The sequence below is a fragment of the Lepidochelys olivacea genome, assembly GCF_965140295.1.
Source record: "Lepidochelys olivacea isolate rLepOli2 genome assembly, chromosome: 1".
NCBI classification, from domain to species: domain Eukaryota; kingdom Metazoa; phylum Chordata; order Testudines; family Cheloniidae; genus Lepidochelys; species Lepidochelys olivacea.
In genome coordinates, this window is record NC_140411.1 from 263468338 (window position 1) to 263494005 (window position 25668).

The 25668-nt window shown below is 46.8% G+C and overlaps 1 protein-coding gene across 1 annotated transcript; it reads right to left on the minus strand.

The window, feature by feature from the left end:
- Positions 1-1787: 1787 nt before the first annotated feature.
- Positions 1788-25422, minus strand: NFAM1 (NFAT activating protein with ITAM motif 1). The gene is made up of 7 exons (XM_084647170.1): positions 25272-25422; positions 22435-22788; positions 21499-21611; positions 11993-12130; positions 8294-8380; positions 4575-4670; positions 1788-3113 (listed from the first exon to the last, which is right to left on the minus strand). The coding sequence occupies exons 1-7, from the start codon at positions 25324-25326 to the stop codon at positions 3057-3059; spliced, it is 900 nt and encodes a 299-aa protein (XP_084503296.1). The 5' UTR covers positions 25327-25422; the 3' UTR covers positions 1788-3056.
- Between the last annotated feature and the right edge of the window lie 246 nt (positions 25423-25668).

The following is a 25668-nucleotide window of genomic DNA, read 5'->3' on the forward strand; positions in this document are numbered from 1 at the left end:
ACCTACCCCACACACTCTCCTCCTTATCCATCCTTCCCTCTGACACACTCTGATTCTATGGGGTGTCTCATTCTTTCGGTAGTGGGTGATGCTAAAGGGGTATTTCTGGCTTGCAGCTCCACATCTTCATAATGGTCTCGCCTTTTTTGAACAATCCTCTACTCTCAATGGGCCAATCCCCAACCCAATGACATCAAAGGAAGGACTCTGATTGACTTCAGTGGGCTTTGGATCAGGCTTAAACTGCAAGACCTTCCATCTTTTCTCTGGTGTTCACATTGTCTTTCTTAACTAGCCAGAATCTGTCATTGTGCCTCCAACCCGTTGCCTACCTTCTTCGAACCATAGTACAGAATGAGGGAATTATGCTATCCTACAGCCCTTTCTTTCAATTACTTTATAATTTTTGATAACCCCAACTATATAATATATATAGTTGGTCAGATGTAAATATAGTGAATTAGTGGGGAAAAAGCATAAAAGAAAATGACAAACAAGACTGACCAAACAGAGGGCAGTTATCAACACTGCATTACAGAGTCTTTTCAAGAAATTTCCAGTTGTACATAAAGCATTTAGTGCTTATAAAATGCCATCTTTAAAACAATTACAAATGTGGGTATTTTTGGTAAATTTTAACTCCATCTAATCTATCAGCTTGTTCTAAAGATTTTCTTGCCACATTGTAATCAATTAAAATATATCATTTATCACCAACATTACTCAAAATTTGGCAAGGAATTTTTTTTTTTTACTGTAATTGCACCAATTTTGCAAATTTTTTAAGTCTGAATCTTTTTTTTCTAACTCATGTTTCCCATGTCAACTCAGGAAACATTAAAACCTGGTGACCCCAAAAACATTTGTTTTAAAATTCTGTCTCAAAATGATCAAAAGCATTTACAAATGGAAAAACAGTTTTACTGGGTCCTTGTGTCAATGAATTTCTAGACATTGGTAAGAGAAAAGTATTTATCATTTTCTTTTTAATAGGTATTGTTATATAGTGTGATTGGTTTTTTAAGCCCTGGCGTGGGCAGATGTAATATCTTGGGGATAAATCTTCACCCCATTGAGTTTTGCCATTTATTTCAGTGGGGCCAGGATGTCAATCCTGGGGTTTAGGGTGGTATTTTAAAAAATGCAAAATACATCATAAAGAAAGTACAGATTCCACATTTGAAATTTCTTCTAATAAATGAGCAAAGCAATAAGAACATTATCTCTTAAAACATAATATAGGAAGCCTGGAGATCCTGAAAACATTTTCCATAGCCTTCCATCTTTGATGTATAGCAGCATTATCTACAACTGGAGAGGATTCTATGACCTTCACATCAGTTTTAATTTGATTTTCCTCTTTAAAGAGATTTGTATGATTCCTTTCAGCTTATTCTACAGATTTTCGTTTTGTTTTTAGAAAAGCTGAGGTACAACATCTTCAGCAGTTTGATCCACTGTTTTGATCAAGTTATAAAATATAGTTAATGTCACTCCTTTCCCATCAGAACTACAATGAGCGTAAGTTCAGCTGATAGGCTAGATCAGGGTGGCCAACCTGTGGCTCCAGAGCTACATGTGGCTCCTTGTATAGGCACCGACTCCATGGGTGAAGCTACAGACACCAACTTTCCCGTGTGCCAGGGAGTGCTCACTGCTCAACCCCCTGCTCTGCCCCAGGCACGGCCCCCACTCCCCTTCCCCCAAATGTGCTGTGCCCTCCCCTCAAGAGCCTGCTGAGCATGGAAAACAGCTGATCATGGCAGGTGGGAGGCATGGGGGGGGAGGGAGCCACTGGGGGCTGGAGGGCGGGGAGCAGATAAGAGGCTGATGACATATTACTGTGGCTCTTTGGCAATGTACATTGGTAAATTCTGGCTCCTTCTCAAGCTCAGGTTGGCCACCTCTGGGCTAGATCCATGTGATGGCAAGGATAAGAGCTTGGGTGGAAAATTCACACGCAGGGCCTCTGCTCCATATATTGTGCGTCTGATAAGCTGGTCTAGTTGCATTTTTTAAAATACCATCCTAAACCCCAGGATTGACATCCTGGCCCCACTGAAATAAATGGCAAAACTCCTACTGACTTCAATGGGGTGAAGATTTATCCCCAAGATATTACATCTGCCCACGCCAGGGCTTAAAAAACCAATCACACTATATAACAATACCTATTAAAAAGAAGAATGTTAACTCTCCCTCTAAACACCCTTCCTGGAAGGGACATCAGCCTAGGACAGGGTTATAAACAGGACAGACACCAGCAGGGCAGCCACTCTTGCTAGCCCTGTCTCCAAATAATTTATCTCGGGAGGAACATCACCAATGAGCCACAGGCAGGGAAGACTCCTGCTTCATTTTCTGCATCTCTTTTCTTGCTGCCCCGCCACACCAGATTCCGTTGGTTGCATTCAAAGGAAAATATTCACCCTGCAGAGCTGAATCCGACAGACTGTTTTGGAGCAGTACAGGGCTGTACTGTACATCTGCAGTTACAGTACAGGGCTAGCAGGTCTCTTTGCTTTACGCATCAGCATGTTTCAGCTTGAAGTTGTTGAGAAAGGGAACGCGGTGACGGGGGCCTTGGCTCCCAATCAGGTCCTCAATAGACATATATCAAGTTCATATTGGCATGACAGGAGAGAGCTAGGAGTGGGATAGCATGGGCTGCAGGTCAGGATTGAGGTGCACTGTCAAAAAAAGTAGCGGGGTCCCTGTATTGTACAACAAGTGCTATAGAGCAAGACTGAAATGCATCGGCATAGCTGCATGAGGGAAACTTGCACAGATCTTGACTAAAACGATCTCTAAAAGTCAGACTTATAAATAACTGAAAGCAATATTCTCTGCAGGAGCACCCATGCAGCCTGGGCCACCCTGAGATCAGAACAGAGGAATTCTGAGGTCCATAAAGAACAGATTAGAAAGAGACGAGGGTGGGCCTCTGCCATCAGTGTGCCATGAGTCTCTGGAGCATTCAGATGGATACTAAAGATGTGAGGGGCAGTTCCCTCATACTCAGAGATGTATAGTCCAAGCACGATCAGTCTTTTCCCTTAGATATTCTCATACAGGATATCAAAGGGTTCTTCCAGAGTTTCTTGCTGAGATTTCTACAAAATGATAAAAAGAAAAAAAGAAATGGAGGAAAATTATTGAAAAGAAGCCAGATAGATTCTTAAGAAGTATCCTCTGCAACTCTTTCCACTAGCAGTGGCCACTAGTGATCCACAGAATGGAATTTACTCAGCCAGCGGAATGCTGCTCCACCAGAGATGAACATTAATAACCCTGCTCCAGGCATAAAGGTGCTTCCTATTTTCCACTGTTCCAAAAAAGCAATCTGCCTGGGAAGGGAAATTGATCTCGGTTATTCCAAAAGTAAAAAATAAATCAGTCTGGATTCTGTGAAAGAGGAATTCCCTGACCTTCCCAATTTTGTTTCTTCAATAGCTGGATCTTTTCTACACCACTGTATCTTGCAGAGACAAGGCATGGACAGACATGGACATTTTCAGCACTGGGTCACATACTCCTGCTGTCGCTGTGAGCAAGGTTAGACAACTGAGTAGTTGAAATGCCAGTGGCTGCATGAAGTCCTGTCTACACTAGCATTTCCTCTGTGGCATCAGTGGGAAACATTTGACAAAAAAAGCAAAGTGTGGACTCTCCAAAGGGTGCATGTACACCAGAGAACTGACCTATTCATTACTAGCTGGACTGGTGGATATTGCAGTGATGCAGTGCACCCACACCAGCCTTCCAGTTATGGGTGCATTCATGCCTGCATCCACATACAGCATTCCTTGCAAACACAGCCACTGGGCTGGTGGTAGCAACAGTGAGAGTGCTGGTCTAAACCAGTCACTGGAATTTATCGTCATGTTGTCTAGGACTACCTTGAGCAGAATTACCGGAAAGGGTGGCAAAAATCACTGGCACCTAACTCTCTACTCGCCTTCCCACTATTACTAGCATTGATGAAAACTGCACCAGAGCTAGCGCAGCGGTGGGTGAATCTAAGACTCTTCAGTGCCAATGCAGCAACAGTGGTCAGCCTTGCTCAAAGCAAGTCCCGTCCTAATAGCAGCGCAAATACTTGTGCGGTACTGATTGTAATTTTATGTGTGGGCATGTGATGTGTTACGTGAGCTACGGACTGCAGTGGTAGGCAGCACATCAAATTCTCTAGCACAGGGAAGGCCATAGACATTTTGGGTCAAATTTATCCTCATTGACTTTGATGGAATTACACCACAGATTAATCTGGCCTACCATGTTTATCCAGTTTTCAGTCACTCTGTGTTCACTGCAGACAGAGGCTGGCACGTAAGCAGCTGGGAGCTCCTTAATGCAAACCTTCCCATTCCATTGCTAACATTGCGCCTGCTAGAGAACCTCCCCTCCATCTCTGTCCCCTCACAGAGCTGAGTCTGGACACAGAACACATGATAAGTGAAGGTGAGATTTAAAACATCACTACAATGCTCAGTTCTTTACTTTCTGAATGATGTGATCTGCTGAACACAAGGTATGGGGCTGCTTTTGACGGCAGGGTTGTAGAAGGCTCTTACCATTTCTTTCTTCTTCTTTTTCTTCTTCCCTGTTTTCCCACAGTCTTCATTTCTACCTTCAACCCTGTCTGGCTGTGAGATGATCATGTCTTGAAGCTACAAGAGACGTACCCACATCACTCAGTAACAGGTCACTTTGCCTTAGCATCCACTCTCCAAACACTCTAACCTCCAAATTCACTGGCTCGCATGTGGTAGTACCAGGGTTCCGATAACATGCTGAGTGCTCCATATTTAGTGAAGAGCACCATGATGTGTACACAGTATCTCAGCTCCCTGACTGAATCACTCACATTGCCCAAAGAAGAGTGGTCATGATTAAAGTCTAACAAAGAATGAATGGGATAAAAGGTAAGTTGGAATCTCTTGTGTTTCTGGTCTCAGAACACAAGAACAAGAGGCCAAAAATGAAATTGAAAGGTGGTAAAAATGTAAAAGTGATAAAAGGAGATACTTTTTCACACAGTGCACAATTGGTCTGTGGAGCTCACTGCCACAAGATATCACTAAGGCTAAGAGCTTGGCATGATTCCAAAACATACCAGACATTTCTATGGATAACTGGACTATTCAATGTTATAACAGTAAATATATTTTTTAAGTAAACAAGAGTTTTGGAAGGGATATGACCATTCAAGCGTTGGGACATATGCCAACCTCTAACTATTTAGGGAGAGGAGGAAACTTTCCCATAACTGCTGTGACAAAGCTCTGTCCTTGTCTCCATGGGTCTCGCGTTTCCTGGCTGATTTCACTAGCCTCAGCGGCTCACTGTGAACCCCCACGTAGCCCTTCTCTCTCTAGAGGCAAGGGTCAGAGCCTACTGAGCCATTTTCATCATAAGCCAGTAAGGGAGGTGAGGAGAAGCTACCCTCCCTTGCACAGACTCTCTGGTCTCCCAGTCTCAGTGATAAATTGGGGGGTAAAGGGGGAAGCCCGAGCCAGCCCTCTACTCCAGGTTTCAGCCCAGGGACCCTAATAGTGTCAGCAATGGTAGCTGACATTTTAGAAACAGGATGCGTACAATTTCCTGGGCCACTTCGCCACAGCAGCCCCCACTTCCTCAAGATCCACTTCACCCTTACCTCAGGGCCTCCTTCCTTGTGCCTGATATGGTTTGTACTGCTCAGTCTCTACAACAGCGCAGCTTCCTCCTACAGCTCCTGACACATGCCCCCACCTGACTAACTGGGAGGCTTTTAACTAGTTTTAGCCAGCCCCCTGATTGGCTTCAGAAGTCCCAATCAACCTAGCTGTCCTCCCTGCCTTCTGGAAAGATCTTAATTGGCCCCAGGTGTCTTAATTGACTTGGAGCAGCTGCCATTTGCTTATCCTGGTAACAGGAATTTGTATAGCCTGTAGCTAATATATCTGTCTCCCATTACTTTACTATAGCCATCTGGCCTTGCCCCGTCACACTGCCTACTGCAGGGTTTCTTCCTCTGAAGCTGCTGCTGCTGCTTATTGGAGACAAGATACTGGACTAGATAGACCATTGGTATGATCCAATATAGCAGCTTCTATTATGCCATGTTCAAAGTCATTATGCAGTTGGAGGGCCACTGTTACAGTTGCTAGTAGTGGATTCAGCCCCTAGGCACTGTCCACACTACATTTTTCAACTTCCCAAGAACGTTCAGGCCTAAAAAGTTTAGTAAGACAAGAGAATATGAATAGAAATGCTTCGGTTACAATAATAATTTTAATAAAATTAATGAATCGGGGATGGTGTTGTTGTTTTTTATAACCAAAAACTTTCCCTCATATCTTTGCAATACAAACAGACCAATGCCAAGTTTAAGAACTGTGGTGAAGGTGTGTGTAGTTACAGCACCTGGAATGCCCAGCAGATTCTGGACACAGAATTGCAAAGAGTTTGGCAGTGGGAAACAATTGGTATTAACTGGATTCTGAAGGTAGAAATGGATCAGACTAGAGGTAGTTTGTAAACAAGAGCCCTTTCACTGTACTAGCATGATTTATTTTTGTTGTTCCTTTCTGTCCTTATTGTTCTACTACTGTAGGTAATGTGAGACATTATTTACTTAATGGATCCTGGACACATAATCTGCATGAGAAACAGAAAGTGAAACCAGCTGCAAATGAGGCAAAACTCACCAAACCTTGTTTTACTCTCCAAACTGAGTGCAAATGGTAATTGTGATGGGGTGGACAAACCTCACGTTGGAGAGAGATAGGGGTGCAGGAACAAATCTGCGCCCAGGAAGCTCCACCCCAGCAGGCCTGCTGGGCATGCTCCGGTTGGAGGAGGGCCTTAAGAGAGAGTCTCTTCAGCACAATAGGCTGGTGGGTGGAGAGAGAGGTGGGGCTGCAGCCACTGTGATGGAGGGACTGCGCCAGGATAGTGTCCCAGGAGGAGAGTGGTTGCATGAAGCTGCGACTCCTTAGCTTGCAAAGGCCCACGGACCAGGTTACAGGGATAACTGCAAGCCATGACACTCCCCAAGGAGGGACACAGTGGTAGGAAGAGACCCAGGGGAGGGTGTTAACTGGACCACACAAAGTGGATTCCTTCCCTGTGGTGACCAAGAGTGCCCTAGGTTGGAACCTGGTGAAGTGGGAGGGCCTGGGTTCCCCTACCCCTAACCACTAGGCAAGGCTGCCACCAGAGATTCTAACCGTTAGGCAGGGGTTTCACCCCGCTGACAATAATAAACAGCAACAACTGGGAAAAGTCATTGAATCCAATGTGTTCATAACCCACCCCCACCCCAAAACAACAAAAACAAACAAAAACCACACAGTACAGGGAAACCTGCACGAGAGTCCACCTAAGAGAGGCACTCCCTCATTTTGAGAGTGCTCCAAAATGTCCCCTACCATATAGGGAATAATTCTGCTTTACTTTTATTAGACCATCACTTCTGTTAAGTAGGGGACTCTTGTCGATCTCTTGAGCAGTTGCTCAAGAAGCATTTCACTCAATATGTTTTTCATCTTGACCGTAAGGGGAAAACACATATTATATATAGGGCTTAGAACACCCTGAGCCCAGTTTCCAGGGCTGGTCGACCTGCACTCGGTGTAGGACCAGAATGCAGAGGAGGCTAAACATGGCTGTAGATTCCCTTTCCCTGATCCCCACGGCTGTCAGGGGTTGCATCAACCCTGACAGAAGTTAGGGCAGTCTCAGAGCTTCTTTAAACTTTTGGCCCGTGGTAATGGCCTTCAGAGGGCTGTTTTGCCAATCGGGGATGGCTAGGTTCAGCAGTGTCCCAGCCATGCCAATATACAAGGACTTCTCCATGCAGGATGAATCTTCAGCTGTCTGATCTTTGCGCTGCCTGAGCAGTCCAAAATGGCCATACTGGAAGCCAGTACCAGCCCATATTCCATGAAGGCCTGGTCTGGTCTGCATACAGGGAGGTTTCCACTGCCAGAAATGATCTCAAATCTCCCACCATGCCTCAGAGCAAATCTCACATTGCAGCATCTATATCAGCCAGGCCTCCCCGAACTAATAACGTTTGACAAAACAACTGTTTAACCAGAGAGAAGAAAGATTCAACATGCATAAGCCCAGCCTAGGGGCGGGAGGAACTCAGCCTTTTCTTTTCTGGGTGGGAGGAGAGGAAGCAGCAGTTAGATTTACTGCCTTTGTAAAGGCACAGCAGCTCCGTGGTGGTTTCTATGCCAGGCCCAATTTCAAAGGGAACCCCCAGCAGGACAGGGTCAGGATTACTTGAGAGGAAACTTACCGTAGCAGTGGGATTCGTCTCAAGCGACAAGCTGTTCGTGTTATTCTCAAGGACAGAATAGACCTCAGCTTGGTGAGATTCTAGGCACTAGAGCGGGGAGAGGAAAGAGGGCTTGTGTCACATCACAAACACGCAGTTCATGGACGTGAAAAAATGCACAGTTGCCTGCTGTGATCAGGGATTGCCATCTGTCCTAAATTTGAGTTTGATGAGCCTAAAGCCTGTGTCCCCAAAGTCTGCCAGAGATCCTGAAGTCTGCAAAAGTCCTGGAAACTGCTTCCTGCCCTAACTGCACAGGGCAACCCTGTCCTTGTCATGATTTTGAATCATGGAGACATGATGAGATAGATTTATATCCTACGGAGAAAACCAAAGAAAGCGGGGCCCCTCCCACCTGCCTCCATCTACTCCAAATTCTTCGCACGGTGCAGAATAAGACCTTCCACTATGGGGGACATTCACTGCTCAGTGGGACAGGAGGTGAACCTGCTGGCAAGATAAGCTCTGAATGGTACAATATGGCACTAGTGTGCACATCTCTCCCAGGTTTCAATCACAATCATGCTGGGCATTTGGGAATGGAAAGAGTGGCTGAGCTGATGTCCTGATGCCCAACAGGACACCAAAGGTAGGAACTTCACAGTCACTTATAAGGGGACAATTTGCATTTGTTTTTTAAATCAGGAACTATTTTTCCCTCCTTAAAATGCAGAAATAATATGGGAACTGATACATACACACACACACACACACTCTAAATCACACTTACATACATACACCCACACACTCCCCCTGAAACAGAGCTTAAATTCAGCCAGAGCTGTCCAGAGTAGAGCTCCAGTAAATATTTTCAAATTTCTGGGGGTTGCGAGCTGGCTCTGTGGCTGAAGCCTGGAGCCCCAAGCCCCAGTACAGGTGCCCTGCAGGGCAGAAGCCCCGAGCCCTGGGTGCCCTGCAGGGAAGAAGCCCCAAGCCCTAGGGCACCCCATGGGGCAGAAGCCCTGAGACCCAGAGCACCCCGCATGGCAGAAGCCCTGAGCCCTGCCACCCCCCCTCCACCCAATGGGGCTAAAGTCCCGAGACTCCCTGCCCCAGAGCTGAAGCTGGGGCCCTGAATTGTGGGGGAGAGGCATCTGGGAAATATACTATAAGAATTTAAGCTCTGCCCTGAATGCCCACACACAGGTACATGCAGAAACACACACACATGCTACACATGTGAGCATCTCCTTGTCCCTCAGATAATCGTGTCACTAAAGATCCATGTCAGACTGAATGATGCTCCAGATCTGCCCGGAGGATCTAATAAAACAATCAGGAGGACTTTTCCATGTGTATTTCAAGGATGACAGCAGGTTGCCAAGGCGGCTGTTTCTCTGGCAACAAGAAGGTGGGAGGAGCTTAGGCAGGCAGGAGGGGCAGATGCTGTTGGGGGGCATTGCAAAGTGAATGAGACTGTCATGTCTCTTAATACAGCAAAGAGAAAAAGCAAGTGCCTGGGGTTGATCCTGGGAGGCGCTGCGCATCTATCACCCCATTCATTTCCCTGGGAATTACACACGTTCAGAACCCCTCTGGATCAAGCTCAAAGTGATCATGATTTAAAGAAGAGCGTGTTGGTAGGGGGATGAACAGCCTGCAAAGGGCCCTGAGACAGACAGGGCAGCCAAAATCAGCAGAGCATCATGTGGTTGCTACCCCGACTCGCCCCTTCAAAGAGGCAAACATTAACAGTTATTTAATCTGTGCACTCATTCGGAACCCAACACGCATGCATGTGCACGCACACAGCGCTCTCCTCTCCTCTTCCTTGCTCTCCGTTCCTTTCCTGCTGCTGGTCACAGAGAGTCTCTTGCCCTGTGCATTTTTCTCTCAGCAACCAAGCAGTGGTGGATTAGCCATTGGGCCAATGGGGCCCTAGCCAATTGGGGAGCACCTGGAAATATGGGCACTTCCATGTCCTGACCCGCTCTGCCCGCTCAGCGCTCCTGCGGGAGAGGAGGGGAAGACCCCGCTCCCTGTCAGGAGTGCCGGGCTGGCGGGGCAGGGCAAGCCCCTGTGCCCCAACCCCATTTCCCCGGCAGGAGCACCAGGCGGGCAGGGGAAGCCCCCACGCCCTGACCCAGCTCCCTGTCAGGAGTGCTGGCGGGACGACGACGGGGCGGGGGGGGGGGCGGCAGGCGGAAAAGGTGGAGAGAGGCCCCCACTTGCTCTGACCTAGGACCCCACAAATCCCTAATCTGCCTCTGCAACAGAGAAATCAGGCTGTGTGTGCTACTGGGCGGTAACCAGCTCCGGCACCACACTAGCTTCTAATAGCGTAGATGGGACCAAAGGTGGTGCTTCAGGCCCCAAAACATTCCTTTTTACCTTGTCTTGTTAGATCAGCTAGAGTCACACCTGCAGGCACCAGGGAACAGGAGTGCAATCTGCACCCTTAGGTAGCTAGGCTGGAGGAGGCTTTAATCTCAGTGAATGGCACCTTTACATTCTGCCCAAGGTTCCCTAGGAACCTCAGCTGCTAAAGCTTCCCAAGAGACACTAAATGAGTGCATCTCTCAGGGAAATTAGCTGTGCCCCATTCTAAGATAATCCCACCTATATTTTGGGGACCAGCCCGGTCAGTTCCTAGCCCTTCATGGAGAAGGAGCAACGGGGGGGTTGCACCATCATGTCCACCAACACTTGCCTGGGGCACCTTCACAAAGCTGGCCCAGGGTTTAAAACACTGTTATTTTAAACTTTGGGTAGACACCTCGAAAGAGGCAACATGATGGAACGTGTAATTAAGATGGAGCTGAGGCTGCATGACAACGCTGACTGAGCGAAAACTGAATTGGGATTTTTTTTTTTAAAACCTCCTTGCAGAAATCATCCACTTTTACAGAAAAAACTCTCCATGTTTACTAAACAGTTGAATTAAAAAGAAATTTATTTCTAAAAGTAAAAGATTTATGAGATTAATTTCCCTCCCCCAAATTATTACCCTGGTATTTCCAGATGCTTTTTTTTAAACCTCAATTCCAAAAATTAAAAAACAAACCAAACCAAACCCTACTGGCCTCATAAGAACCTGTGAAGTTTGAGCTAGAAAAGACCTAGTCCATCCTCTTGTCCACATCAGCATCCCACCCTTCTTGGCAGTGCATTAGCATTCCCTACAGTACATTCTCCAGAGCTTTGTCCAGTCACAAATTATTCAACTGAGCTTCCATCTCCCCCCTGGCGAGACTTTTCCACTCCATTATATATCTCATGCTCAGAAAAGGTTTCCTGATATTCAGCCAATATTCTTCTCTGCTCACTTTCACCCTTTTACTCCCCCCCATACATTTGCCCTGCCGCCCATCTTAAGCAATTCCTTCCCTTCCTTGGGTAAACAGATGCATTGCAGCCACCAGGCTAGGGGAATGGAAACAGCTGCCCCGGGCCACTTTCAGCAGTGATAAAAGGGTGTCAATTTTATTCTGAGCAGAAGGCAAAAGTTATAGTGAAGAGACGGCATAAGAAGATACCTTGCCTCCTCACCAACCCTCTCTTTGGAATCAAATCCTTCCTTATACTGAGGTGAATGGAGTGCACTGTGTCTCTCCTCCAGCCCCCAGATCACCCTATTTTTACATGGTGCCATGCTGGTGTACACATGGAGGTCTAGCTGTATGCCACATTGGGGATGGGGGTAGTTCTGGTGGTACTCACAGTGTAGATGGAGCCAGATGGTTCTGAGCTTCCTGAAGGGGCTTGGGTTCCTGTGCTCAGGTCTGGGCATCTCTGGAGGACATCTGGGCATCTCCCACGACACACCACCAACTTAGGACAAGACACTAAATGACAGATCTGTTGTAAACACACAACATTCCAAAATGTGAAATACATGTTTGCATGATTCTTGTACTTAACACATGATCAGTGATAACTAGTGAATCACATTTCTATAGCACTTTCATCACAAAGGACCACTTTGAAAACAGTGGGCTCGACCCTCCTCTCGCACCAGTGTAAACCAGTGAAATCAGCTGGGTTACACTGGTGTAAAATGTTGTGAACCAGACTGTGTTTACACAAAAATGACTTCTACAATACAGGCATCTCTGTGATGCAGCTTGCACCTATTTCACGGCACAGGAAATAAAGACAGCCCTACCCAGCTGCACCTGTAGGGGGAATGTTAGAGGGGCAGAATGCAATTACTTAAAATGAGACTTGGTCAGGAAACTAGTGCTAACATCACAACCCTGAGAAGAGTACCAGGAGACTTTTTATTGGTCAGTAATACACTGAGGCATTGGTCCAATACTGACTGAAGGAAGATGACCTCTTCTGGAATCACCAACACCATTTCCTTCAGCAAATGAGTTTTCTGTAGAGATCTCCCATTCAAATACTGACCAAATCTAACTCCACTTAGCTTGTGAGATCTGACAAGGTCATCACCCCCTCCGCGGTTGTGTATACAAAGGACAGAAATGTAAGGTGCAGCATAATACAAGGCAATATTACTTCACTTGATTCATGACTTTGTGGAGGGGTTTTCCTCTTGTGAAGAAGAGTGTCATTCTACCAACATGGCGAAGGGAAACCACTACTATCACCACAAGTACTCTCCTGGCTGAGCAAAATTGTTCATAATAATGCAGAAAAGGCAGAAGTATTTGAAAAGTATTTCTGTCCTGTATTTGGAAAGAAGCAGGATGACATTTGTCTCATATCACATGAGGATGATGAGCTACTTTCCAATCCATTAGTAATTAGGGATAAACATTTAAATCTTCAAGCCTAGAGAACTTGTGTTAAGAAATTCTATGGCCAGCATTATACAGCAGGTCAGCCTAGATGGTCCCTTCTGGTGTTAAAAAATAAATAATCAGTAGGTCAACTCAAAATCTGGAGATGTCAGCAAGTCTTGACATTTCCCCCTAGGAAGACATCTGGCTAAACTCTCTGGAGTAAGGGGAAGGGGCTTGTCCTCAGCCTTGGTGCTAGTCCAGCCTGTGCTTATTTTCCCTCCATTTGGTTAACTATTTTGGTTGCGATCCAGAGCATTTTTCATGCTAAGGAGAAGGGGCAGTGTCTGCATCTCACATCCATTCACAGTCACTACCTCTATGGGTATGTGTCCGCAATGCAATTAAACACCCTCAGCGGGCCTGTGTCAGCTGACTCGGGCTCGCAGGGCTCAGGCTACGGGGCTGTTTAACTGTGGTGAAGACATTTGGGTTCAAGCTGGAGCCTGGGCTCTGAGACCCTCTGGGCTCCGAGACCCTCTGGGCTCCAGTCTGAGTTGCAGTATAGCCTATGAGGTGAGGCCCCAGGGGTACGGAGGCATCAGCAGGCCCGTAACTAGACAAACTAAAGTGGGGAGTCAGTATAGATCCGAATGGGAGGTCTGGAATCACTTGTGAAGTCATGGTGTTTTAGTCAAAAAGAAGCCAAAGCAAAAGGAGAAAGAAGCTTGCTCCCTATTTATTTTAAATTCTACAATAATTTGCAAGTGACCAATCAAATACCTACAAACATACACAAAACCCCTCATTTAGTTCTCATAAGGCACAAAACACAGAACAAATTGTTATTGAAAAACCCAGCATCAGCACTGCTTTGATACATTTTGGGGTTTATTTTTTAAAATGCAGGTTAGCTCCTTCTCTATACACACAATAAGGATGATAAGCTTCTGTGCCCACTACTATCTGGCATTCACAAGATTGATAGCTGTGGCTGCATCAAAAGTCCTGAGTGCCTGAACAATCTCCCAAGGGCCTGAAGTTCAGGCCAAAGGCCTGTAGTTTGGTAGGTGCGTGGAAAAGAGAGTGATTAATCAGATTGGAGTCAGGGCAGCAGACCCACAGGACACAGGGTGAAAGGCAGTGATTTCACAGGGGCCTGAAACAAACTGGCAGCCTCACAGCACATGGTGGGGAAGAGAGACAGAGACATCGGAGAGGCCTGAGCTAGGTGAGCACCCTGATGAGGCACAGGGTGCAAGGCCGTAGCCTCACACAGGCTGCTCCCTTGCTTCAGGCCCCACGGGACACGATGGGGGAGATTGTGACTTCAGAGAGTTGCCAGCAATCACATTTTTGTTGTGAGACTCATGTTGGGTATTTTGACTCGAAGCCTCTTGTTATGTAGGGATGAACATGAGCAACGTTGCAAAGTTTTGCCCTTTCCCCAAATGGCTGCCGTTTCCCATACCCCATTAGTTGGGCCTGATGCCAGGCTGCTCTTAATTAAGATGGCTACCATTTCCCTACAGCCTGTGCAGGTGGCAGTGAGGTTGCCCCTAGAAAAGAGGGCCACCACCTTCCAGTGTCTCCAATGAGACTTAAAGTCAGGCTACATTTTAGCAAAGGTGTGTGCTGTCAGGAGGCAGGGAGGGGCCATGCAAAGAGGAGGTGAGTACAGGGCACAAGGAAGGACACTGGCAGATGCGGTGGGGGTGGAGTAGTGAATATAGGAGGACAGGATAATCAAGAGAGGACTGACTCATTATATTTGACTGTTTTGGGGCAGGCAATGCTGGGATTAGGAAATTGTGAACAGAGAAAGGCAAGTGATGAGTGCCACCCCGAGATAAAGAGGAGAGAAAGTGAAGTCTCCTTCTTAGAAGGGGGTGGGGGGTGGTCAACCTTCCAGGACTGGCCTGGAGTCTCCAGGAATTAAAGATTAATCTTTAATTAAATATTATGTCATGTGATAGAACTTCCAGGAATATCTCCAACCAAAACTGGCAACCGTAATGTGTGTGTATGTGATGAATTTTAGGTTGAATTTTCAACTTGAAATGATCTCACATATGGACTGTGACCAGGCAGCTTCTCTAAAGCTTAAACAGCATTGCCAACCTCGAGTGCTCAGAAAGATGAGACTCGTTTAAGTATCATGAGATTAAAAATAATAAAAATGTTGGTTCTTTTGGTTTCCACATTTTCAAATGCCACAACCTTTGAGGGCTAGAAACTTACATTTTTTTTAAAAAGTGAAAGATGAGATTCTCATGTAATCACATAACTCCTAGAGCTTGGGTTTTAAGCAAAACACTGCATATTGCAAAATTCACAATAAAATCCGTGAATTATCAACACTGGAATAATCAGAAGACAAACAAAAAAAATAATCTATTTTTTTTCCATCTCAAACCCATGATTTTTGAGGGGGAAGAAGGTATCTCATGATGTTTGAACCTTTGAGGTAGGTGGTACTGCAGAGTCCTAAGGCAGAGGAGCAGTCCCACAAGATAAAAAACATCAAGCATACTTGCCTACAATGGAAAATGAAAAGCCTGACAATTTTCCTACATGCTGCTCTCTGGGCTCCCTCCTGCACTGACTTGGAGTCTGTGACACTTGCCTACAGTGGACTTATTCCAGAATAGCTATTCCTGATTAACAACATGCGTGGATGCTCTTATTTCAGAATGACTGCCTTACTCCAAATTAGCTTAATCCATTTTGGAGTCACACTTTACCTTATTCCGGATTAATTTTCATGTGTAGACAAACTGTAAAAGGCACAGCACAGAACTCTCAGCCTTCCCAATCCTGGGATGCTCTGGGGACTGGAGAGGCTGGGGCCTCTTGGAAAGCTGCCTGTCACCGCCTGAATGCTATGCAAAGCTGCATGCTACAGTCCTGCCCCCTAAAGTCCTGTCCCTGCAATGCCCCTCCCTCTACCAGCCCCACACCAGCATGACCCCCACACCAGGAGTTGTGAGGGTGTCCTTGGAAGACATGTGTGTAGCTGTCTTCTGCAATTCCTGTCCTGGGGAAATCCTGCTCTGACTGGAAGCGAGACTGTTAGTGTCCATTTATTCATTCCAGTCCCTTTACTGGGCTAAAGGAGGGGAGAGGTTCTCACCCCTGATTTCTCTCTCCCATTAATGTCTAATAATTGTCATTTTTTTAAATCAGAAAAATAATCTGTCTCTGACTGCATTATGACAAGAGTGGTACTCCAGGATTCAAGAGCTGTTGCCTTGGCAGCCTGTCTTGGTGAGCTCTTCATTCCTTCTCTAATTTATTTGATGCCATGTTCATAAGAGCTTATGAATAAGAATATAAGAACAGCCATACTTTTTCAGACCAATTGTCCATCTAGCCCAGTGTCCTGTCTTCCGACAGTGGCCAATGCCAGGTGCCCCAGAGAGAATGAACAGAACTGGGCAATGATCAAGTGATCCATCCCCTGTTGCCCATTCCCAGCTTCTGGCGATCAAAGACTAGGGACACCCAGAGCAGGGGTTGCATCCCTTACCGTCTTGGCTAATAGCCATTGATGGATCTATCCTCCACAAACTTATCTAATTATTTTTTGAACCCAGCTATAGTTTTGGCCTTCACAACATTCCCTGGCAACAAGTTCTACAGGTTGACTGCATTGTGTGAAGAAGTTCTTCCTTTTATTTGTTTTAAACTTGCCACCTATTAACTTCATTAGGTGATCCCTGATTCTCATGTTATGTGCAGGGCCAGATTAACCTTTTGTGGGCCCGGCGCAAAAAGTATTTGTGGGCCCCCATGAACGCAATGGAGCATGGTGCGGGGAGGTCAGTCTCTGGAGTGAGGGGCCAGCCAGAGGCAATGGGGCATGGCATGGCTGGGGCAGCCCTGTTCTACCCAATGCTAGGGCATTATTTAGAAACCGGCAGTTGCCAGCCGCACAGTGGCCTGCCCGGCCCTGTGCTGCCAGCATGCCCCTTCCCTCAGGGGTGGGCCTATGCCACACCACACAGAGCCCCCCCCGCCCTACACTCCCCAACTCCCTATGGCCAGAGGCCCCCCAGATCCACTATGCCCAGCACCCCCCCAGACCCACCCACAAATGCACAGCGCCCTGCACAACACCACCCCTACCCACAGCCCCACCACAACTGCCCAACACCCCCCACTACCCCCCCCTCCCTAGTGCCCCAACACACACAGATCCTCCTCACCCCTTCACAGCCCAGCACCCCCCCCCAGGCTCCCCACAGACCCACTCCCCCAAGCTCTGCCTCCTGGCTGCACTTACCGGCCTTGCTGGGAGGCGACTGTGTCTGCCAGGCTGAGCCGGCAGCGCAGCCAGGGCCAGTCCCAGGGCCAGGAATCGCTCCAGCCCCTCGGGAATGGCATGATCAGTCAGGCCAGGGCCTGCCCCGGCCGGGCTCCCTCAAGACGCACTTGCCTGGAGGGGCCCAGCCAAGCTGCTCACACTGTCTCTCCCCCTACACCTGGCTGAGACTGGCCAGGCTTCTGCATCAGTCCCAGTTGGCTCAGCTCCACGGAGACAGGTGGGGCCCCGCAGATGGTGGGAAGCTGAGACTGGCCACAGCCAGAGGTGCACTGGGGTCCAGCCAGCGGGCTGAGAGGAGCAGGGGGTGCAGCCAGGGAGTGGAGAGGAGGTCTTGGCCAGCCGGCAGGCAGGCCAAGAGGAGCAAGTGGTGGGCGGGGGGAGCCAGCAGGGTCTTGGGGCGCAGTGCAAGCAGAGCAGGCCGGGGCCCCTTCTCAGTATGGGCCCGGCTCCATGGAGCCACTAGAGCCATTGTAAACCCAACACTGGTTATGTGAAGGAGTAAATAACACTTTCTCCACACCATTCATGATTGTATAGATCTCTGTCTTATTCCCCCTTTAATTTTCTCTTTTCCAAGCTGAAAAGTCCCAGTCTTTTTAATCTTGTCTCAGATGGAAGCTGTTCCATACCCCTAATTGTTTTTGTTGACCTTCTCTGTACCTTTTCCATTTCTAATACATCTTTTTTAAGATGGGGCAACCAGAACTATACGCAGTATTCAGGGTGTCAGTGTACCATGGATTTATATAAGGGCATTATGATATTTGCTGTCTTATTATCTATCCCATTCCTAATGATTCCTAACATTGTTAGCTTTTTTGACTCCGGCTGCACATTGAGTGGGTGTTTTCAGAGAACTATCCACAATGACTCCAAGATCTCTTTCTGAGTGGTAACAGCTAATTTAGACCCCATCATTTTGTATGTATAATTTGGATTATGCTTTCCAATATGCATTACTTTTGCATTTATGAACATTGAATTGCAGCTTCCAATTTGTTGCCCAGTCACCCAGTTTAGTGAGATCCCTTTGTAGCTTTTTGCTGTCTGCTTTGGATTTAGCCATCTTGAGTAATTTTGTATCATCTGCAAATTTTGCCACCCCACCATTTACGCTTTTTCCCGATCATTTATAAATATGTTGAACAGCACTGGTCTCCATACCGATCCTTGGGAGATGCTGCTAGTTACCTCTCTCCATTCTGAAAACCAACCATTTATTCCTACCCTTTGTTTCCCATCTTTTAACCAGTTACTGATCCAGCAGAGAACCTTTCCTCTTAGCCCATGACTGCTTATTTAAGAGCCTTTGGTGAGGGACCTTGTCAAAGGCTTTCTGAAAGTCCAAGTACACTACACCCACTGCATCGTTTTTGTCCACCCCCTCAAAGAATTATAATATATTGGTGAGGCATGATTTCCCTTTACAATAGCCATGCTGACTCATCCCCAACAGATCATGTTCATCTATGTGTCTGACAATTCTGTTCTTTACTATTGTTTCAACCAGTTTGCCTCATACTGAAATTAGACTTACTGGCCTGCAATTGCCAGGATCACCTCTGGAGATTTAAAAATTGGCATCACATTAGCTATCCTCCATATTAGCTACTGGTACAGAAGCTGATTTAAGTGATAGGTTACATACCACATTAGTAGTTCAGCAATTTCTTGAGTTCCTTGGGTGAATATCAGAGAAGGGCATGCCTAGTAGTTAATGTAGGGCAGGAGGGCTAGGTCCCCACACCAACCAGGGTTCAGAGCCAGAAGGTGAAGAGCCAAAGGTCATATACCAGGAATCACAGGTGCCAGCTTCCAAGTTTCCCCGTGGGTGCTCAACCCCCACTACACTCCTGGTCCTGCCCCATCTCCACCCCTTTCCCCAAATCCCACCCCCACCCCACCTCTTCCTGCCCTGTTCCGCCTCAGGCCCTGCCCCCACTCCACCCCCTCCCCTAAGCCCTCACCCCACCCCGCTTCTTCCCGCCCCCACTCTGTCCCTTCCCTGCCTCTTCCTGCCCAGTTCCACCCCATCCCCATCTCTATCCCTCCCCCTTCCTCTCAGTGCTTCCTGCACACCACAGAACAGCTGATCTGCGGCAGGCGGGAGGTGCTGGGAGGCAGGGGGAGGAGTTGATCGGCGGGGCTGCTGGCAGCAGGAGGCACTGGGGGGTGGGGGAGAGTGAGGAAGGGGAGCTTGGCTGCCGGTGGGTGCTAAGCACCTGCTAATTTTTTTCCGTGGGTGCTCCAGGGCTGGAGCACTCACGGAATTGATGCCTATGCCAGGAATCATACTGTGTCAGGAAACCAGAAGGTCAGGACCAGGAGACAAGTGCAGGTAGTACAGGGAGAGGGAATCCAAAGCAGGGTGGAGACCAGTTGTACCAGCCAAGTTCCTGTTCCTCCTTCTGGCTTAAGTAGGGAGAGTAGGCCAATCAGGAGGCCCAGCGTTCCAACAATTGGGGCTCAGAGTGGAGCCTCCTAGATGAGCTGGGCTTCAAGGAAAGCCAGGTCTAGCTGATCCCAGCAAGCTGATAAATGGCGGGAAAGAGAGTGATGACCTCCCTGTAGACTGGGTTTCGGACCTGGATCATGACACTATAGTTATAAATGCCACAGAAAAGTCCATAAGGAAATTAATAATTCATCTGCAGAGCAGTGTTTGAGTAGCAGCAATAAGGCCTAGGGCCACACCTTGAACAATGCAGAAAAACCAAAATATTGAATAGTTGCTCATTAAGTAAGTACTGTCCATCCTGTGCTGAGATGAGGCAGAGGTCCAATGGAAAAAATAGCATGTAATCATGTAACTAAAGACTCTATCATAAGGCATACACATAAGTGGCCCAATTCAAGGATGCATAGGCAAACTTAATTCTGGCATTTCCTAAGTTTTAATTGCTTGACTTTGCAACATTAATAATGTTTTTACTGCAGGTTTTTGTTCATAACATCCCAGGTTTTTAAAAAAAGCAAAGTGGAAAACCAGAAATTTCGTCATGTGGAATCATATTGATACCCACACGGTTTGTCAGAAGAACTGGAAGTAGTAAGTCCACAGCACAGATCTTTGCCACTTGAGCTAGCAGCATCACTGAATGCAGTAGTAGATTGCCATCCCCTATTTAGACCAGCCACCAGAGGTGAATGAGACACACACTTTGCCTGTGGGTTACAGAGATTTGTGGCAGCAGAGGAATGTTGAGATTCAGGAATTCTAGGTTCCGTTCTAGGTTCTGGAGAGTGGTGTGCTCCAATGAGCACAGACTCTTATGCCCCTGCTCCCCCTAGACCTGACCCCTTCTGCCCCATCCCCAGTTGTCTGTTCCTGTCCCAGCCCTGACTCTTCCTCCCCTTGGCTCCATATCCCAGTTTCCTCCTGTCCCTACCTCTTCATCCTAGTCCCAGTCTTCTCCTTGGTGTTCCAGTCTTCCCTGACCTTAACTGCCAGTCCCAGTCTTCTTCCTTGGGCTTCTCATCTCAGTCTCCCTTCATTTTCTTTGCCCCAGTCTCCTTGCCCAACTAGTTCCTGTATCCCACCTCCCCCACACACCCCGCAATGTCCCTCACCCCTTTTCCCTGGCTTCTTGTCCAGCCAATCCCAATATCCACCCAAGGCTCCTTGTCCATTCTTTTTCCTCCACTGCACACCTTCCCCAGGGGTCTAGCTCTTGCCCTTCTGCATTCCAGTTTGGCTGCTTCTCCACCACACTGCCTGGGCGCCAGCAGTGAGGGAGCATTGGGAGCATAGGAGAGAGAGTTTTTGAGCTCTGAATTCCTGTGCCTGGTGCTGTGAGAAGCAATTGCAGGGGAAGTCCTGCTCAGCCTGGCAGTCCTGGGCTTCAGCATGCTCAGTTGCTCTTTGGGGATAGTGCACGTACAGTCTGGTTGACACAAGTCACTTTTAACATGAGCAAAACTATATATGTACCCTTCATCTTGTTCTCTGATATGGCTGAACCATTTTTGCTGAAACTTAAAAAAAACCAACAGTCTGAGGTGGACTCTCAGCATGGAAAATTTCAGTCCAAACAGTTAAAGTTTGGTAAAGTTATTAACTACTAAAAACAGGGTCTTATAATGGGAAGTGTCAAGAAACCTTAGCTACAGGCATCACTACCAGATGCGCCTGTAATACTTATCTTAGGACTTGCCTTTCTCTTCCACAGCAGCAGAGCTGTTTCAGTGATGCTCAGTATGGTGAGGATAGTGGTAAGAGCGATGAGAAATTTCCACGTGCTGGGGGAGGGCTCTCTGTACCCTGTGTCTGTGAGGAGGAAGGCAAATGATTCATGGCATGAGTGGTGGTGAGAACCCACTATTCATTTTTACCCCCAAGTTTTCTATTCAACAGCTGTCAGAGGGCTAAAACTCACAAGCAGCTCTGAAGAACATATCTTTTAATACATGTTTTCTTTTAAATCACATCCTGGATGAATGTGAAAGGTCCCAAAAACAAAGACTGATAGTGATGGACAGAATCAGGTACAGGTAGGTCCTTGCAAGTTTTCCCAACCCCTCCAACTTTGCCACTGCCACCTCACCTTCTCTGTGGGAGAAGTAGACTGGGGAAGACACGGATGGTACGGTGGAGCACAGGAAACAGGGAAATGTGACAGACGTGGATAAGCGGGGGGTGGCAAATCCATGAAAGGGTCTTGAAAGTGAGGGCTAAAAGAATGACTTTGATAATGGTGTAAGACAGGGAGCAAGTGGAGAGATCCAAAGAGGAGGTTATGTGGTCAGAACAGCAGGCAAAGAAGCTGATATCTGCAGTTGCATTTTGTATGGATTAGAGTGAGGTGGCACTCCTTGCTGACATAGCTTGGCAACACTTTGTAGTGTAAACCAGGCCTTAGCCTCTTTGTGCCTCCATTTCCTCGTCTGTAAGATGGGGATAATGCTATTTACCTCCTTTGTAAAACACTTTGACAACGGTGGATGAAAAGTGCTACCCAAGTGCTAGGTATTACGAGTTTCTACCTTGTTGATGTAAAGAAAAAAAGGGCAAAAAACTCCAGCAAGATTTTGCCTTTCAAACCTCTTCTTCTAATCTCTCATTGGCTAGGTGAGGCGCAGTCGGAGCTTACCTCTAAAAAGGATGAATACCCCTTTTCCTGTTATCGTTATGCTTGTCCACTTGGCCTCGCAGTAGTAGGTGCCAGTAGCAGAGGGGTTTCCTGGTGGCCCAATTGTATGTGGGTAATCCTTCTCTGTTGTCTGGTTCGTCCGTCCAGAAGGGATTGCTTCAGATACTAAAGAATTTTTGATTGTGGCGGTCTTGCCTTGTGAGTTCACCCAGTAATAATGGATCGTGAAGGTGGTGTATTCCTTCATGTAGGGGTAGCTGACCAGGCAGTTCACAGATACTTCTTCATTGGCAAAAGCAACCTGGATCAGGGGGGTTTGTTTTACAGAGACCTTCTGTCCTGCAACCTGCCGTCCTAGACAATAGGAGATAATCATTAGCATTTGATGTAACAACATCCCCAAACACACACATGTGCTCTTTCTCTCTCTCTTTCACACACACACACACACACACTTAGATGCATTATCACGGGGGTTGCACCCAGCTTTGCTGCATCCAGGATTGACTACTGTCAGAGACAGGATGACACTGGACTACATAGACCACTGGTATGTTTTGGCAAGGCAACTCCTGTGTGGTCTATAGAGTCCATTAGATAAATATTGTGTGGTTTTAGATACACTTGCAATCCCAGGCTTCCCCTTTTCCTTTGTGAGTTCTTCTCTAAAACTTGAGCATGCTGAAAGGGGGAAGAAGGAAGGAAGTGGACTGATTACTCAGTATGTGAGAATATGTTATGGCTGACAAAAGTGGAAATTAACTCTGGTTTGATGTTTTGTATAATGCATCCTCTAAAATCCCATGCCTCTGGGTCAGTGTGCAAATGTGTGTGTCAGTGTGCAAATGTGTATTTGGGCACAAGGGGGTGTGAGAGCGAGGAAGGAAATGGCACATACTGTGCATGCCAGTATTGAGACCATGAAAAACATTAAGAGGATGCAGCTTCATCACTCAGAACTTTTGCCACTCTAAACAGCAAAGCAAAGGGTGAGTCAGCACATAAGACACGGGAACTATTAGCAGAACTGTGAAGACCTGAAGTAGCCATGCGTGATAGTATCTCTTTAAGAGAGAGGGGAAATAGATCCCATGATTGTTGTCAAGCAATTGGAAGGATATCTGCTGCTGCAGTTCACCAAGTGGTGCTCCATAGGAAGTTACAACAGAGGCTGCAGAAGCAAAGGGGAGATGCTGTCTCTAGACTTGTTCCCTTTTTTGTTTAGCATAAAGAAAAAAAAAAAGCTAAAGGGGAACACCATATAGTGTGAAAATGCCAACAGACAGCCCATTTCACAGGGTATATGCCCCCGTCCCTTTGACATCATGATTCAAGTTCTAAACACTAGACAACCTTTGATCTCTTTATGTTAGCACCTGCAATTCCCATCTCAAAGCATTTGACATAATAATGAATAGAGAACAATAGGAGCGGAGGAGTGTCAAAAGCATTTTAAAAGTTATCAAAAAATCATCAGTACAGCTCTAGCCAACTGCTTTTTCTTTCCATTTGCCAGTGGAGCTAATTTCCTCTCACTGTTCCCATGATAAGTAAGGGGGCAGGAGAGACCTTAGTCACCGCTGTACTTAGACTCTGTGGATAGATTAACTTGAAACTGGGCCCTCAAGATTCAGGGCAGCTGCTGCTCTTTCCTATACAGACAACCTGCATCATCTTCCAAACTGTATCTGACCTTTACTGGCCTAGAAAGAGATGAGGCGCTGTGAATCCTGTACCTCAGTGCTCTTCCCTCATTAGGACAGTGAGTCAGAACCTTATGGACAAGTCTCTCTACGCAATAGGAATTTTGATTCTTTCAGTGATACATGAATTGAAGGATAGAGATCTAAAGAGAAAGGTGGAGTGGTCATCTTTCCTGGTTGTGAGAGGATTCTCTGACATCTTGCATTCTACAAACAGGGTTGCTGTAGGACCCTAAAAGAGTCCCATAATGTATTCTGAGCTTGGTGTGACATCATCATGTTATGACACCATATTGTGACACAAACATCACAATTCTCTAACCACCACATTTCAGAAGTGACAACCCAAAATGAAAGGAGCTAAATACAAACCGCTAAGAAGAGTTTGGGGGGTGGGGTGATGGAGGGAGAACATGATCGTGGTCTACAAACTACTTCAAGGTAAAGCATGCCAATGAAAGAAAGGCCTCTGCAGATGACATAAGAAGTAGCAATGGGCTGAAGTTAAGTGAAAGTTTAGGTTACCGCACTGGAAACCGTTTGTAACCATAAAAGCAACTGAGCTGTGGGATACTCCCAAGGGAAATGCTCAGGGTATTGTCACGGCAGAGTCAGGAGCAGGTTAGACACTATGTGAGAAAGAGGGATGTAATGAGGGATCATCCAAAATGCAGCAGTGGTATGGGAGGACCAGTGATCTGAGTGGCCTCTTCTGGCCCTACTCTCGAGTCTAGGACATGATCGTTCATCCTCCTCTTCAGTTCACCCTGTATAACAATGCCAAGGTTTACATGAACCTGGCTCTCACACAAGCCATTGCAAAGTGCCACTGTCACAATGCAGGGCCGACACCTACCCTCCTGTTAATCCCTGGAGCCCTTAGCTTGAGAAGAACTTTCCACAGAGGACCTGAACCATTTAATGTAGGTTACACAGCACTACTTCCATAGTCCCCCTCCCTTCCGGGTTTTCTTTATGAGTTCTTAAAAGAAAGAATGTTTAAAAGACAGAAATAGCAGGAATGTGCAAGTTACTAGTGGGGGCTCTCTGGAAATTAACAAGACACCAGCTGAAAAAATGCCATAATGTAACCAAATTAGAACATAAACAAAAGGAACAAAAAGAACTTTTTACCTCCATGCTGAAGGAGCCAGAGAAGAAGGAAGATGACATTTAGACTGGAGACCATGATAGGGTCAAAGGCTGTAAGAAAACAACCAGATCTGACGCACCAACAGACGAGAGATGTTTTTGGTCAGGTATCTCCACAACTAAGATGTCGTTTCTCCTGTCCCTTTTGCAAGGAAAGAGGTGGGGAGGCAGCAGGATGGGAAACACAATGCAACAGGCAGACGGTTCCTGGTAGTCACGGCTCCCTTCTGCTTTTCCACTGGACTCCTCCCTGCCTCTGTGGTTGGTGTAAACCGCTATGCTGGTGTTACTTCAAGTCAATTGATGGCCACACTATATATAGCCCTCGCTAGGATTGTGTGTTGGCTGGAGTGGGTGATGGGGAAGCAGAGTGTACTTT